Here is a 15,823-nt window from a genome sequence, read left to right as displayed (position 1 = left end):
GCATTAAGAACTGACATTGCTCCAGATGAGATTAAAAAATTCTTATAAGAGAATTACATCTAAAAACAGATTCAGACGTTACTTACATTAAGTGTGTATGAGAAGACTGATTCTACTTACCAATACATTTGTGTAACAGATTTATAAAGGAATCAAAGAGGTATAACAAGAAATCTATTGAAATGTACTGAAATCCACCACCAACTGCTTTGTAGCTTGGTTACAAGCCAAATAGTGAATGTGTGAAAACGACAATTTGCTTAACAAAGCGGCTTGCTGCAAAGGCAAACATTTTTTTACACATAAAAAGCCCTTAAGTTAAAAGGGCTTTTTGACACACCAGTACATATGGAACATCGTAGTGTGGTCTTTAGTACTGGCACTGTGTGAAGAGATGTCCTAAGTTTGAAGAGCATAATGTAAATATCTTTATGAGACCGCGTGTTTGAAAGACTTGCTGCCCAAGAGTAAGTCCATTTACACACTCAAACATTTATCCGCAACACACCTTTTCTGAAAGCAAGCTACACCACAAGCAACAGCTCCTTCTTAAATAAATCATTATAATCAGCCTTTGGCCTGATTCAGTGTGCATTGGCTTCAAGTACAACAATTTTAAAAAATGGATACTTATAATTTATAAGGTCTTGGGCTTTCAAATCCTTTGTCTCCTTTCTTCCTATTCATCCTGAACCGCAGCACTAAACGCACTCTGCTGACCGTCAGACTGGCACCAACATCATCCTCACTCAGCGGGTCCTTCGATTTTCCCCCGTGTCACGCCGGATTTGATCTCTCATCTCCTCAGCGATGTGTGACCCCCCAGCAGTCAGGAATCCTCAGCTCCAATGAGCGCCATCGCTACAGCACCACCACCAAGCAGTGTTTGTGTAAAACCTCCCGTGGGTGCACACGCAGCCCCTCGGTCTGCTGGGCTTACGGAACCAGTCCAGACGAGCTTCCTCTCCACGGGAACTACGGAAAACAACCGGCTCAGGCGGGCAGGGGCGGCGGGAGCGACGGAATCAGGAGGGCCGCGGCCAGGATGGCCGGGCAGGCACCGGGGTCCGCGCTCCCGGGAGCGCCGGCTGGGGCAGCGCCGTCCGCTGAGAGCCGGGAAAGGCCTGGCAGAGGGTGGAGCGGGCCGGGCGGTGGCCAGGCCCGGGGCAGGGTCAGCCCCGCGGGTTTCCCTCAGCAGCGCGCCCGCCGCGGACCTTCCGCAGCCGCCGCCATCTTGGCAGTCACCTCCGACCCGCGGGTGAGAGGTCACGGCCCGATTGACTGAGCTCTGTCACTTCAGCGGGAAAGGCTGCTGGAGTTTTCCTTTTTACAGAAAGGCAGCTGCTTTTTACAGCGGCGGCAGCGGCGGCCGGAGAGAAGAAGAAGAAAAAAAAGAAAGAATAAAATAACCCTCCCGAACCACCCAAAAGCCGAGAGAGGGGCCGCGCCTTGTCCCCGTGCGCAGGCGCCGCAGCTCGCGCAGGCGCGGGTGGGCGGGCGGAAGGCGGGAAGGGGCGGCGGGAGCGGCGCGCGCCCGCAGCGAGCTCCGCCTGCCGCCTTACGGGGGACGCCACTGGTGGGAGAAGGAGGCCGCGAGATATAGTTCCTTTATAACCAAGGTTGTTATAAGTAACTTCAGATTAATCTATTTCAGGTTAAAATAAATGCTTGCATCGAATAAACTGGTGGGAGTTTGAAAGGGTCATTTCATTTTTCAATGTGTAACAAAACCAAGCAGGAGCACTGCACACATGGAATGACTACACACACAAAATTAATGTAAAAAAACTCCTGTCATAGCCGTAAAAAAGTTCTATTCATTAAATACTTAATTTCTGATTTGTTTTACAAAGAAACACCTATGTAAATACAAACTTGGAGCACAAATATAAAAATATAAATTGTGTTGCATATTTCAACTAAGGGGCCTTCTGTGATGCAATGGAGGGAATTTCCAAGGCTTTTCTGTTCATAAAACCATTGATCTCTGGGACTGAACCTGCTGCTGCTGTTGGGGGACCGGAGCTGCTGGAACCAGACAGCAAACAAAGCAGTCCTTCCCAGCAGAGAGCCCTTCTACATCACACACTTGGTTAAACACCACAGCCCTGCACCAACAATGTGCAGCACAGGACACTGACCTTGCAGCACTGGGCAACAATAAACAGAGCTCAGGAAGAAGCTTTTATTCAGTGTTTTATCTGTACCATATTCCAAGTATGCACACAGTGTGCAGCTTGAGTTACATTCGATTTAGGAGGAGTTTCTCTACTCTCCCCACTCCCTCTACAGCTGGAAGGCTGGCAGTTCCAAGGTATTTCCTACCTCACATCTGAGTCTGATGAAAGAATCCTTTTTGTATCAAATAAGCAACGACTGTTAAGCTTAAAATATAAACCTGAAAACGATCTAATATTAAACTCTGGTTTACTGACATGCAAACAATCCTTTTTAATGATTACAAGATTACCATCTCAAGTACACCATTTCATGGCAGTATCATCAAAACATTCTGTTTCATTTACATACAACAGTATTATCATTACAAAACTGTAAGGCACAATTTCTATGTGCTGTCATGTGCCCTAACAAAGTTTTAAAAAAATAATTGTACTACAAAGTTTTGTAGGTTCTTTTTAAAAAAACACAAGTACTCTTCTGTAAAGCACCAGTTTTACCTCAGCTACATTTTAATGACAGGTTATAGGAAATTTGTAACACATCATCCAACTTCTCTCTCTTATATTCACACTTCACTGCAATTAGGGTTTTTTTGGTAATATACATAAGGCCATTCTGCCAAGTATTAAAGTGTCAGGTGCTGATGTTGTTCATAGACATGACCTTAAAAGGAACCACTTTTCAAAATCAAGACTGATGTAGTCCCAGTGGGGAATGATTTGTTCATGAGCTTGATGAGTTCTCTGCTATGCAAAATGTGAACACTGCATTGAAACCCTAATCTTCAAGAATGGCCACTAATGGGCAGAAGACTAAAATTTCTATTTTGCTATTCAATTGAATTGATTGAATTATTATCAAGGAAGTTTTTAATATTTGTTTCAGACTTATGGATAAAAAGATTATGTGTATTCAAGAAGTAGAAGTTGGGCAAAGGAAGGTTGGCAAAGAAGGCTGGCAAAGGAAGGTGAGCTCAATATCATTCATCAGAGGCCACAAGTGTCCTCACACTCTGCTTAGCTGAGCAGAGAATACAACATATTCAAATAGCCTGTAAGTACACTGTATAATGATGGCCACTCTTTTCCCCAGAAGGCAGCAGCAAGTAACATTCACTGTTACTACATTCAGTATCCTCAGTTCTTCAAACAATACTTGTTATGAGATGGGTCTTCTAGAATTATAAACTTTAACACCATTCAGCATTGAGGAGCGAGCATATTTTGTCAGAAGAGCACCAACAGTCTGCTTCTCTGCACACAAGTCTCTACAGAGGAAATAAAGCACAGGACATTGGCATTTAGAGAATTTAGAGATACTATCACACAAAATGAATCCGTAAAACATTTGTAACTACAGCAATAAACTGGATTTGGATGTTAGGAAAAAAAAACAGAACTACTGTAACTGTCACATACTTTAAATTACCTCAAGTTTAGAACTTACCTTGACATTTACACACTAGACAAAACTACACTACTTCAGAAAAATAATTTGGGGTATTAGGCAGAGTTTTATTCTTACTGTTCTCCAACAGAGTTTTCAATCTAGCTAGCTCTGAACAATTCAGTTATATTACAGTAAATTTAGAGCCACTCATAAAGGGTTGATGCAGTTACCTCTGGGACAGCATCAACATCTTCTCACATATATCACAGCTGGACATTCCAGATAATGTGCAGTATAAGTCTTAACTACCAAAGGAACAACGGATGCAGTACAGAAAGCACTATTGCTTTATAGTTCTAGTGTTGTAAATATAGAGTAAATGTCAGCAAGTTTAGCCTTTGAATTGTCTGCTTTAATCAAATGAGAATTATCACCCATTTAAACCCAGTAGGATCAACATTTTACACACATTTAAGTCCAAAAAAAGAGAGTTACAGATTCCAGAGGTGGGTATTCTATTCATAAAGAATCCACTAAATTTAAAATGCAAAGTATAGAGTATCACTGAGGCAGTGATGGCTCATCAGAAGCCAGCTATACAAAAAGAGAACAATATGGTACTAATAATGTTTTAATAAAAATAAATACATCCTTACTGTATATAAGGGGTAATATCCACTTCTGTCCACTTTTCCCGTATGCCAAATAAGCTGTTGAATCTTTCCTGATTGTCTTCAGGTAAGTCTTCCACTTTCAGCAGAAAGATGGTCTCTGGTCTTGAACTTCTATCCACAAGAGCCAAGCCCTGCCGAACAGTATCAGAAATGAAAGAAAAAGTACTGGCAAAACAATTAAACTTCCTTCTTTCTGACAACATCCCATGAAAGTTGCTCTTTGCAGATCCAAAGCCTTCTAGAACTGCACTACTAGAGGCAAAGTGAAGAAGTATCATAAAGGCACTGTTTCACAGGCAGTATTTATCATTTCTTTTACGATAAGAAGAAAGGGAGAATCCAACATCTCTCTGCCTGCTTTAAGCAAAAGGATTCCAGTAGTGCTTACTACTCTACTGGCTGTCACTACCATCTTTTCAACAACAGCTTCAGCTTCTGTTCCAGTCACATTTACAAGTAGTAAATTATAGCTGCAACCTTTCTTCAAACAGTGAAACGTGCCTTAGTTACAGAAACCTGAATTATGATTCCAGACTACTGGTGCTTATTGAGGATATCATAAAGCATACTTGAACTCAAAAGCTGACAGAAACAACACAATACCCAATAATGGCTAAAATCTGTATATGACACAAGTCCGTTACAGCCCATTCACAAAATAATTCATCCTTCTTTACGTGTTTACCTGAAGCTGATCAAGCCTTGCTGTCATCCCCTCAGGGACACTCTGTTGCCAGACTTCTTCAAACTCTGATAGATTGAATTTAACTGCATTTTGCAAAAGCATTTGTGCTATAGCTCTGCATATTTTATCTTCATGCATTTCAAAGAAAACCTCCCCTGCCAAGAAGCAAAAACTAAGTTATCTTGGGTTCTTGCCTTTTGATAAAAGAACAGCCTTGTATTTCCATTTTGTTCTACAGTCTTCTATACACCAAGCATCCTTTTTTTTTTCTCCTTGGGAAGCAATTTGACTTGGTATTAATTTGGATAAATTAGGGTATCTTCTCATTCTCAGGAACAAATTATGCAGAACACAGCAGTACAGTCCCAACTACAGTATTAATTTGTATCGATAAATGTGTTTGCCCTCCATGTTTTCCCCTTTCAGTGTACTGTTCCTCCTCCAGCTCTCATTCCTATTTCTGAATGGCTTGTAAACAAAACTTTCACTTCTTTAATCACCCTTATGGGATTATGAAGAGATGAGATTTCATTTTCTCTCACAGTGACTTGGCTAAAATTTCTGACCCAAATCAGGTATAAACACTTCCTTCTATTGTTTCAGCCACCTCTGTGTAATTCAGACTTGTTCCTTGTGCAAACTGCCTAAATACATTAAGACAAGAGTCTGTTGTCACTCCAATGACTTCCTTATGTTCTTTAAGTTTGAGTGCAACTCCTGCTTCAGCCAAAGGTGAGATGAAAGCCACTGTGGGGAAGAATTCAGACTGAATTACAGCAGTGCAGTATTGTATTTGTGTCTGAGATGGACAATGCAAATCTAATCCCTACAACCAGCAGATCTTGTGGGGCAGTTCAAGAGATCACAGGCAGATACCTACTCCAAGCAAGCTGAATTCATGCCATTGACTACTCATAATAGCACAATTAATTACTTAAATATCTGAGATCTTCTAGGGTATCTAATGAGAGATGTCATCTAAATTTTACTAGTGAGCTCTCTTTAGTCACGAAATTATGGCTTGTACACACCTAACAAATCAGTTCCAGTACCTCTGTTCACAATTGGCTTGTACAGTTTAATAGCCTTTTTTACCTATGAAAATTCCTTTAACAATTGTACTGATTTTTAGCCAGTTTTCTCCCTCCTCCCTCTCTCGTTTGTACTGTAGCAGAGTCACTTGTTTGGGCTGTTCTTCAAAAACCTACATTTCCACACTAATAATTATTTCTTTTATGCAAAGTTAAGCCATGTTATCATTCCCAAACTTACCATCATCAACATATTTCCTGCCATAGCTTAAAAGAATGTGTTCTATCATCTCTCTGGAAAAAAAAAAAATCAGAAAACATGTTCTAATATTAGTGTTTACTGGGACGCTACGGAAACAGTTACCAAGACGATTAAGAAACAGGTATGGAGAAGAAAATAAACTGAAGGGAATAGATGATGAGACACATTTTTGTGGGTGAAATGAAGAACCTGGTAAAAAATAGAAGAGAGAAGAATCTCCCCCAAAGGTCTCTTCCACCTTCTAGTTATAACTAGCAAAGACTAAAATGTGTAAGGGAAATAATGAATAGACTCTTGCAATATCTTTTTTTTCCCATGAGAAAGAATTGTATCAGCAAGTGTGGCCAGCAGGACCAGGGCAGGGATTGTTCCCCTCAGCACTGGTGAGGATGCACCTCAAACCCTGTGTCCAGTTCTGGGTCCCTCAGACCAGAACTGAAGGACATTGAGGGGCTGGAGGGTGTCCAGAGAAGGGCAACAGAGCTGGGGAAGGGTCTGGAGCACAACTCAGGTGAGGAGCAGCTGAGGGAGCTGGGGGTGTTTGGCCTGGAGAAAAGGAGGCCCAGGGGGGACCTTGTCACTCCCTACAGCTCCCTGAGAGGAGGCTGTAGCCAGTGGGGGTCGGTCTCTTCCCCCCCGGGTAACAAGTGACAGGATCAGAAGAAATGGCCTGACATATTTAGATTGGATATAAGAATGCTTTCCATGAAGAAATCTTTCTCAAGCACTGGAACAGGCTGCCCAGGGACGTGGTGGAGTCACCATCCCTGGAGGTGTTTAAAAGACACGTAGATTTGGCACTTAGGGACATGGTTCAGTCCTGGACTTGGCAGTGGTGTGGTAATGGCTGGACTCAATGATCCTAATGTTTTTTACCAGTCTGAACGATCCTATGATGCAAGTCAAAAATTTGGCAATTAATTATCCCTTACTGAATAACAGGCACTTTTCTGTAGCTCTGTCATAAATTATAGCCTAACTGCAGATATCTTTTTGAGCCAAAAGGCAATTAAATGGAAAATGCTACATATTGTAAACTTAAGACTTTCTTTGAATGGTACTTTTGAATTACACCAGAAAATATACACCCTCTCAGCTAGTATGCAACAGGTAAACCAAACATTTTTGGCTAGCTGTAGCTTCAGAACAACTATTTCAAGATGCTCAGCAATTCACAACTTAAGTACATGCTCCTTCCATCATTTACAACTCAGCAGTAATGTTTCTACTGTGGATCAATGAAAATACTAACAATAAACACCAAAATCAGTTTACTAACCTGTCTAAAAATTCCCTTGAGTATTTTTAGAAACAAAGAAAATGTATCATTTATATCACAGTAAGTAGAATCCAGATTTTCAAGACTATAATTCTAATAGACAGTTAACAAGTACTGTAATTACACATAGTTAATAATGAATGTAGGCAATTTTAAGTACTAAAATAATTGTTTACCTGGGTTCTAGAGATCCAAGTTCTTCAAGGCAGGCACAGAGAGGAACCTTACTCAAAGGCCAGGACTCTGAGTCTATTAGCTGAGTCACATGACTCAAGAGTTTCATCTCATAGTCAAAGTCTAGAATTCTCCAATATCCTGCCAAACAGAGCACCACAGAACACTGTTAGAAGGAAAACATTAACACCTTAATTCTATTGCCATTAAGATACATTACTGGAGTCTGGACATTCAGGTCACACCTTTATAATACGCAGTACCATTGTGTTCTTTTCAGGATTAAAAGCTCAGAAAAGGAACTAAATAATAAGAGCATATGTAAAGGAGAATGAAACTTAATTATCTCAACTGTTTGGAATTCTTTAGTAATTCTTTAACTGCCACAGATACAAAGACACTGAAAATATCACTCCAAGATGTGGAAGAACTAATGCTTAGTTCTGGAACGGAACTGCATGAACAGGATGGGCTGCACTGGCCCTGCAAAGCAACAGCTCAGGTCCAGAGAAGTTCACAAAAATCCAGAAATCCAGATGACTCTAGGACAGCCATCAACTTGTGTGCTACTGAATGTTTGGGCATGGCCAAGTAAAGGATGAATAGGACCTGTCCCAAGGTGAGGCATTGCTCCAGCCTTCCCTCACATGGTAGGAAGACACTGAGATAAACCAAGTCCAGGAGGAAGAAAGAACTATGAAAAGGATGTGGCTCCCTAAGAATCAGCTATTTTTGCCTCTAGAACTACAGAAAGCAGCACCCACTCAGTCATGAAGAGGATGACCAGCTAAAAAATATTCATGCTGTGGGTGGGATACTCTGATGCCAGTGTTTGTAGCAGCAAAGGAGTTATCCTGAAAGAGAGAGACTGGCAGTGCCTGCTCAGCTTCATCCTTCTGAGCAGATCCACAGCAGCAGAGGACATGGATCTATGGGAACAAGTCTTAGAACTTTAAAGTAACTTGCACCTTGAAAGACAAGGATATAGAATAGGCCTTAAAAAAGGGAGACATGTATTTTGGGGAAAACAGGAGGGCTATTTCCTCATAGGTAAGAATATTCTTTAGATACAAATACCTTCGATTTTGCAGGCATCTATGACCTGCAATTGGTGGAGTATTTCTTCCTCACTTGCTTGAATCAGATTTAACAAATCTTCTGTTGTATACTGCAACAAGGGAAAAATAAAGGAAATAAAAGAGGTTTTCTTACTTCTTCTTTACTTCAGTGACCATACTAAATGCATTATAAGCTATAATGAAGGAAAGACTTAAGACAGATGTTTTTTCCCCCAGACTGAATTTTCTAAGGTTTCCCAGCACACAATAAATATTAAGTGTAAGCAAACAAAACAGTGGAAATCATTACTACACATACACTGTTTGGGATTTCAGAGAAAATTAGTCCCACAGGAAAGAGTTTTCCCCTGGAGAGCTTTCAGATTCATTGAGGAGTTCCACCAGAGGCAAGGTTAACACTTGTCTGCATTTATCAGATATACCTAGTTGTTGTTACTCAGTAAGCTCATAGAGGAAATGCATTCTCCTTCAAAAATAAATGGTGATCAATCCTCAAATCAGTCATTAATGTTTGGGAGACACTGACACCTTTTTAATAATACTCAATATTATGAATAAACACTATTTCATATGACTTTTTCATGTTGCTAGCTTTTGACAATGCTTATAATTTTCAGACAATTTAAGCCCTTGAACCTTTGCCATCCCTTATTTTGCTGTATGTCCTGCTATGCCTAGAACAGCACAGGTAGGCAATTCTGGGGGCAAGATTCTGTAACTGATCAGAAATCAGCCTGTTAATCATCCAGGAAGAGAGAAGCATCCTGTCTCTCCAGAGAAAAGTAACATCTGTGTTTGCACATCTGAACACATGCAGATGGTTTGGTGGTGTCAGCTTCAATCATGCCTCAGCATAAAATACTTGGGAACAACTACTTTTTGGTCTTCAAGTCAAAAGGAAAACCAACCAAGCTAACAAAGCCCCAGAATTTTTATCAGCCTTTTAGCTGAGATCATATGCTGCACAGTCCAGGTCTCCCCATTACTCTTTAGGTCCCAAAATGAATTTCCTGGAAACACTGTAAGACAGCAGGACGGGATTTCATTTGTGTTTTTCCTTCTTTTAGTGTGTCTTATTCCATGCCTTAGATAATCCTGTTACTCTCTTCAACTCCCTTCTTCTCCTTGTCATCACCAATTACTGATTAGCAAGCAATCTGCACATGGTGTGCGCTGACCTCATACATGGCAGACACAAAGAAGGAAAGGCTGCACTATACCTTAGTAGTCATGTAACTCTCAAGGAATTTAGAAAAGATTCTGAAGGTTGTGCTCCAAGAAACTTCCCACAGGAAAAGGAAAATGCCCAGTCTCCTTCCACGTCCTTCATTTTAACTAATAAAAAGGCTGCTTACCTGTACTCACTGGAAGTGCTATTAACAATCAACTTGTTTAGAACAGAAGAGTTAAAAAATTAACTCAAAGAAGCACTGTGAATCACATGAGAAAAGGGATTTTTCTACTTAAGGATGTATCTTCATTTTAATTTGCTCATTACCAATCACAAGAAAGCAATTTACACAGCTGATTTACCTTTGAAAATGTTGAAGTCTGATCTTTCTGACTATCAGGCCCTTCATATGGATCTTCCATTAAAAGCATCCTCAGTTTCTTCAGTTTTGGTCGACATCTCCTTAATTCCCAATAGTTCTTGGAGAAACCAGCAATCTACAAGAGAAAACAGCAACTCTTTAAACATTTTAATGTAGCATCTGGATTCAAAGCTGCTTACCAAAAATTATCAGCAAGCAGTGTTAACCCAGTCATTGAAAACAAGTAAATATTAATAGGGTAATTACTTTAAAGATAAAACAATCATTCCAATGTTTTCAATAAAAAAATTACTACAGACAATGAAGAATAAAAATCCACAGCTGATTGATAAAATATATCTTTGTAGTGCATAAGACAAAAGTAACAACTCAACTCTGCCTGCAAATGACAGGAAATCACCACAGGATATATTTCTGCACAATTCCCCTCAAAACTGCTTTTTGCCTTAACAGTAAATTGTGTTACTGCCAGAAAAGCCTTCCTGTATTAACCTGTGTCTATCTTCCCCACTTCTTCCCAAGCTTGGGATCTACTTCATGGTCTTTTTAATGAATCATCATAGTCCTAAGCTCAAGCAAAGCAGACAGTAACAAGGACAGAAAGCTACACTTGCACACAACTGACAAGACATCTCTGTTCCTCTCCCTGAGTCAACACAAGAATGAGGAGTGTGCAACAGGAAGTTTGGCTGTTCGTGATTCAACAGCACCGACTTACCAAAGCTTTACTTTCAGAGTAATCCTGAGATGCTTCACAGGGTACAGCTTTGACTTACTGCAAGATTCTTGGAAGAGGCCAGACTATTGGAGGCCTTTCAGCATCATTTCTACTATTTACTAAACCAACAGAAATGGGAACAGAATTGCAGAGGCAGAACAGGCTCCAGCTTAGTGACTCCTGACCCAATCACCAGTCCCATGTAAAAACAGCTTCTATGAAAAAGCCTCTAGACAGTGCTTTAAAATACCCTAAGTGCTTTACTGGTGTACTTGAGGTATTTTAGAAGTCCTCCATTAAAAAAAACCAAAAACAACAACTAAAGCTTTAAAATCATTTTCCATTTAAATCAACTATAAGCAAAACCACCTACATATAGAAGTAATTGTATACAAATTCTAATACACAGAAATCTGTCAATTTTAATCTATTACATAACTGGCTTGGCAAAAATTTCAGCTAAACACCAACTTCCTGACAAACTTCCAAGCTTCATGTCAATTAGCATTTACTTAAGTGCTAGGTTTTTTCCTGCCAAGTTGTTTTCTGATCATTTTGGTAATAAGAAGATACTCTGCATAGAAAAGGAAATAAATAATTCTAATTAATATTCCAAAGCTCATAACCTGAGATAAGCTCTGTGAGGTGAATAAAATGGCAAATGCTTTGGCTGTATCAGCTGTGAAAGTGATACAAAGATCAGCACCAAGACAGCAAGTGAAGAGCAGTGAAGCCCCAAAGTACTGAGTACACATAGTATCTTTTGCTATGTTTCACAATTTGCAGTGTTAATGGACCATCTTACATTTTTGATATAATTTTGAGAGCTCTTAGAAATAAAACTTTTAAAATAATTCCTAAGCAAATCACATTTCTATGATGTGTAACTTCACAGGAATAGTGAAACAATTAAATGTAGCAAGAAAAAAAAGTATATGAAAGAATATTACTTTCTTATTAATCTACTTCAGCTTGAATTAACTTTTTACATTAGCTCATTAGACCTCATGGAAGAACTGATGTTGAAGTAGGATTATTCCTCAATGATGCCATTATGTCCATTACAGAAAATAATTAACTAATAATGTTTGCCTAGCTATTTTTAATAGAATTTTATTAACTACGCTTCAGGAGGGCACAGAACAATGAATTCTTAAACTGAGAACTCTAAATTCATTCACTTTGACAAATGTTTTGATACACTAATTGAAAGAGCCACCTTAGAATACATTTCTATATTTAAAAAATAGTATTCAGATACAAGATGGTAAAATCTCCCTTTTGGGAAAAGCACTCCTAAAAATCAACCTGTAAATAGCTTACTTTAAAAACAGTTGCTAACACTGAGAAATTATATTTTCTTTGCAAGCTTTTAATACCTACCACAAGTAATTACTATGCAATGAAAATAAAGCACAGTTTTAACTTCTCCGAAATAATAACCATACATTACAGAGAAAGTTCAACTGCCTGAAGAAAGGCTCTAAAGCCATTTTGGACACCCTAAGGCATAGCATGGCCCTGTATAAAAAACACATTTATAAATACATCCTCTTGGAACTGGTCAATACACAAAGAAGCTACAGGAGACTCGTCCTTTCTCCAGTGGCAGCCTGCAATAGTGGCTAAGCAATACCACAGGGCATCTAAAATGGCGTTAGAAGTCTGTGTTTAGGCAACTGAATGTCAGCTGGGTTTCACATATGCATCTTGGACAAAATACAAGAAATTACAGAGAATAAGAAAGAACAAAATTAAAGCAAACAAATAAAACCCTGAAAGACATACCTGTGAATGAATAATATTACAAGATGCCTGATCTGCTTTCAGTTCCTCTGGAGTTTTGCAACCAGGAACAAACAGCAGCATATTTGAGGTATCTGCTATTTTCATGTCATAAGTTTTATCTTTGCTGCACAACACTGCATGTTCATCCTTTTCACCACGGATTATTAGGCTGAAAAAAAAACAAACCCAATGATGAAATCATGAAATCATGAAATAATGATGCATTTTTACCTCTGTTTCAGGATGAACTCTTATTAAACTTGTTTGATATTTTCTCACATTCATACATTTGTAAAGAAATTACAAACTGCAGTTCTGTTTGGTAGCAGCAGTCACAGTTCACCAAAAAAATGTAAATTAATCTAATTGACTGTGTTCTTCCCTCTCCTTTTAGTGTGGGAACTCAAAAGACAAGCATTCCAAGTTTTCATGCAGAACACAGTTGAATGCCTATAGTCATACACCAATTCTCTCAACCCCCCTAAAACACTGCTGAAGTGATGCTTAATGTGTGAACTAGTTCACTAATCTTAAAAATCAGATAACAAACTAGAGTTGTTCCTTAATGAGGACTGAAGCTGGCCCACTGTGAAACAAGAAAGCAAACAGAAATTGTGTTTACTGTGCAGAGCCCTTCAGATAATTAATACCTATTTTCTTGCAAGTAATTCCAAGCAGGAAAGAAAATAATCTTCTAGAACAATTCTGGACAAAGAGACAATGTAAAGCACCCTCTTCAGCTCACATGCTTGATGAAGTAAAGATTCTGCATGAGGACTTGATAATACCAAAGCAGGAGAACGGCAGGGGAACATTCAGTTCCTCCCAGGCTACATACACTAACTTAAGCGCTCAGATTCAATTCAATTAAATGCTTCTCTTGTTTGCCATGAACAAAGCTCAGCTGTGTCCCAAGGGATCAATATAATTCAGGCCTCTAACAGATAATACTTCATCAGTATTGCATGAAATAGGAATGGGCTTACTAACATGCATCTCAGAGAACTACCTTCTTTAGAGGGACTTCTCATTTTGTATCACTTCAGAGATTTTCCTTATGTCACTGGCATCGCAGTAAAGGAAGAAATTTAAAACAGTATCAAAACCTTGCATAGAACCTGCTCTTGGTTCAGAGTTTGGCGTCACATAACCATCCTACCCCATGCCCATGCATAGAAGGGCACATCCTTCCTGCCAATTCGCACGTCCATACTGCACATCCTTCCCTGCCAATTTTCTAACTTGTAGGCACCCTGCCATCCATCAGGCCTCGAGAGGTCTAACAGGAAAATCTCAAAGTCAGCAGGATTCTTTTAGAGGCATGATATCTTTTCTAAACCTGTATTTCTGATCATAGAATATCCTGAGCTGGATGTGACCCACAAGGATCACACCAGGTGATCACATCTGGGCTGGCCCAAAGGATCACACCAGGTGCCCGAGAGCGCTGTGCAATTGCTTCTTGAGCTGTAGCAGCCTTGGTGCTCTGACCACTTTTTGGGGAGCCTATTCCAGCATCTTCTGAGTTTTGTTCAGAAGTCTCCACAGCAGAAAGCTTTCCACAAAAAAACCCCAAACCAACAAAAAAACTAAAACACCACACAGACACAGAGGAAAAAAAAACAAAAAAAAAAAAAAAAAAAAAAAACCACCAAAAAACAAAAAACGCTTCTTATGCTGCTTATAAGGAAATGGCTTTTCGTTTCCAGTGTAACTGAGACAGGTTTAAGGGATTTAAGGGGCAGTTACGCCCACCGCATCAGAAGAACACAGAAGTGCGGACACAGCCCCGTGTCCGGGACAGCCCCGCGCCCGCCGTACCTGCGCCCCGCCTCCAGCTCGGCGCAGAGCCCCGGCTCAAGCTGCAGCAGGCAGCACTCGCCGCCGCCGGCCTGCGGGCCGAAGCTGAGGCAGTGCACGGCCGGCAGCAGCTCCGCCGGGTTCAGCTTGGCCGTCTGCAGCGTGGCGTCCACCTCGGCGCGGCTCCGCATGGCGGCCCCAGCCCGCTCCGAACTCCGCGCCACGGCCTCCATTCCCCGCCCCGCCGCGGCCTCCATCCCCGCCCCGCTCCTCCCGCCCAGGCCGGGCCGGGCCAACGGGGAGCGGGCGGCGGCGGCGCGCGCAGCCCGCGTTGGTTCCGCGGTTGACGGACGGACGGATGAGCGGATGGGCGGACGGCGGGGCGGGCGGGAACTGGTCAGGAATCACTTCCCTCTGCTCCTAATCTGGGACAAGCCTCCCGATTTCTGTCAGGCTGCACAGGAGTCGGGCTGTGCTGCAGTAAAATCTCTCGTTATGCCAAAAATGGAATAAAAATATACAAAATGCGCAAAATTAAATAGAATGACAAAACACTGCAAAAACAGGGGCAATATGGAAGTCACTGCCCAGCTCTGAGACAACATTAAATCGAAGACGTGTTTAGGATGGAAAAGGCTTCCAAGATCACAAAGTCCGACCCTTTATCCAGCACTGGCAAGTCCAGCACTAAACCGTGTCCCTGAGTGCCACAGCTGCGTGTCTTTTAAACACCTCAGGGATGGTGACTCCACCACTCCCCTGGCCAACCTGTTCCAGTGCCAGACCACCTTTTCTGTAAAGACATTTTTCTCACTGTCCAATCTAAACCTCGGCTGGTGCAACTTGAGCCCACTTCCTCTCATCCTGTTACTTCTTAGCTGGGACAATTCCTGCCTGGCTATAGCATCCTTTCAGGGAATGGTGGTGAGCAATAAGGTCTCGACTGAAACTCCTTTTATTTCAGGCTAAATAGCCCCAGCTCCTTCAGCTGCTCCTCACCTGAGTTGTGCTCCAGACCCTTCCCCAGCTCTGTTGCCCTTCTCTGGACACCCTCCAGCCCCTCAATGTCCTTCTTGTGGTGAGGGGCCCAGAATTTGACACAGCTCTCGAGGTGTGGCCTCACCAGTGCTGAGTACAGGGGGGACAATGCCTGCCCTGCTCCTGCTGGCCACACTGTTTCTTATCTAGGCCAGGATGCCATTGGCCTTCT

At 41.2% G+C, this 15,823-nt stretch overlaps 2 protein-coding genes across 4 annotated transcripts in view; both read right to left on the bottom strand.

The window, feature by feature from the left end:
* The window catches only part of TAF2 (TATA-box binding protein associated factor 2), a 60,478-nt gene extending 59,057 nt beyond the window's left edge, over positions 1-1,421 (bottom strand). The window contains exon 1 of one of the 3 annotated variants that reach the window (XM_064706569.1): positions 635-1,421. In XM_064706569.1, the coding sequence (XP_064562639.1) occupies positions 635-687 (53 nt within the window). In that variant the 5' untranslated portion in view covers positions 688-1,421. The remainder of the gene's footprint in view (positions 1-634) is intronic. The other 2 variants (XM_064706568.1, XM_064706570.1) reach the window with 2 other exon arrangements.
* A 989-nt stretch (positions 1,422-2,410) lies between these two features.
* DSCC1 (DNA replication and sister chromatid cohesion 1) lies at positions 2,411-14,857 on the bottom strand. The gene is made up of 9 exons (XM_064703599.1): positions 14,635-14,857; positions 12,814-12,982; positions 10,288-10,422; positions 8,753-8,843; positions 7,678-7,816; positions 6,202-6,254; positions 4,930-5,084; positions 4,227-4,375; positions 2,411-3,448 (listed from the first exon to the last, which is right to left on the bottom strand). The coding sequence occupies exons 1-9, from the start codon at positions 14,844-14,846 to the stop codon at positions 3,340-3,342; spliced, it is 1,212 nt and encodes a 403-aa protein (XP_064559669.1). The 5' UTR covers positions 14,847-14,857; the 3' UTR covers positions 2,411-3,339.
* Between the last annotated feature and the right edge of the window lie 966 nt (positions 14,858-15,823).

Source organism: Zonotrichia leucophrys, chromosome 2 (assembly GCF_028769735.1).
Source record: "Zonotrichia leucophrys gambelii isolate GWCS_2022_RI chromosome 2, RI_Zleu_2.0, whole genome shotgun sequence".
In the NCBI taxonomy this organism is placed as follows: domain Eukaryota; kingdom Metazoa; phylum Chordata; class Aves; order Passeriformes; family Passerellidae; genus Zonotrichia; species Zonotrichia leucophrys.
The sequence above is the reverse complement of the archived record's forward strand: the minus strand, read 5'-3'. Positions and strand labels throughout refer to the sequence as shown.

Bases quoted from the DNA above. Each gene is read 5' to 3' on its own strand.
- DSCC1 (XM_064703599.1), bottom strand. From the start codon at position 14,846: ATGGAGGCCGTGGCGCGGAGTTCGGAGCGGGCTGGGGCCGCCATGCGG. The intron at 10,423-12,813 runs GTATGTCTTTCA...TTTCTCTTGTAG, and splicing joins GTAATATTATTCATTCACAG to ATTGCTGGTTTCTCCAAGAA. The intron at 5,085-6,201 runs GTAAGTTTGGGA...GCTTCTTGGCAG, and splicing joins CAGGAAATATGTTGATGATG to GGGAGGTTTTCTTTGAAATG.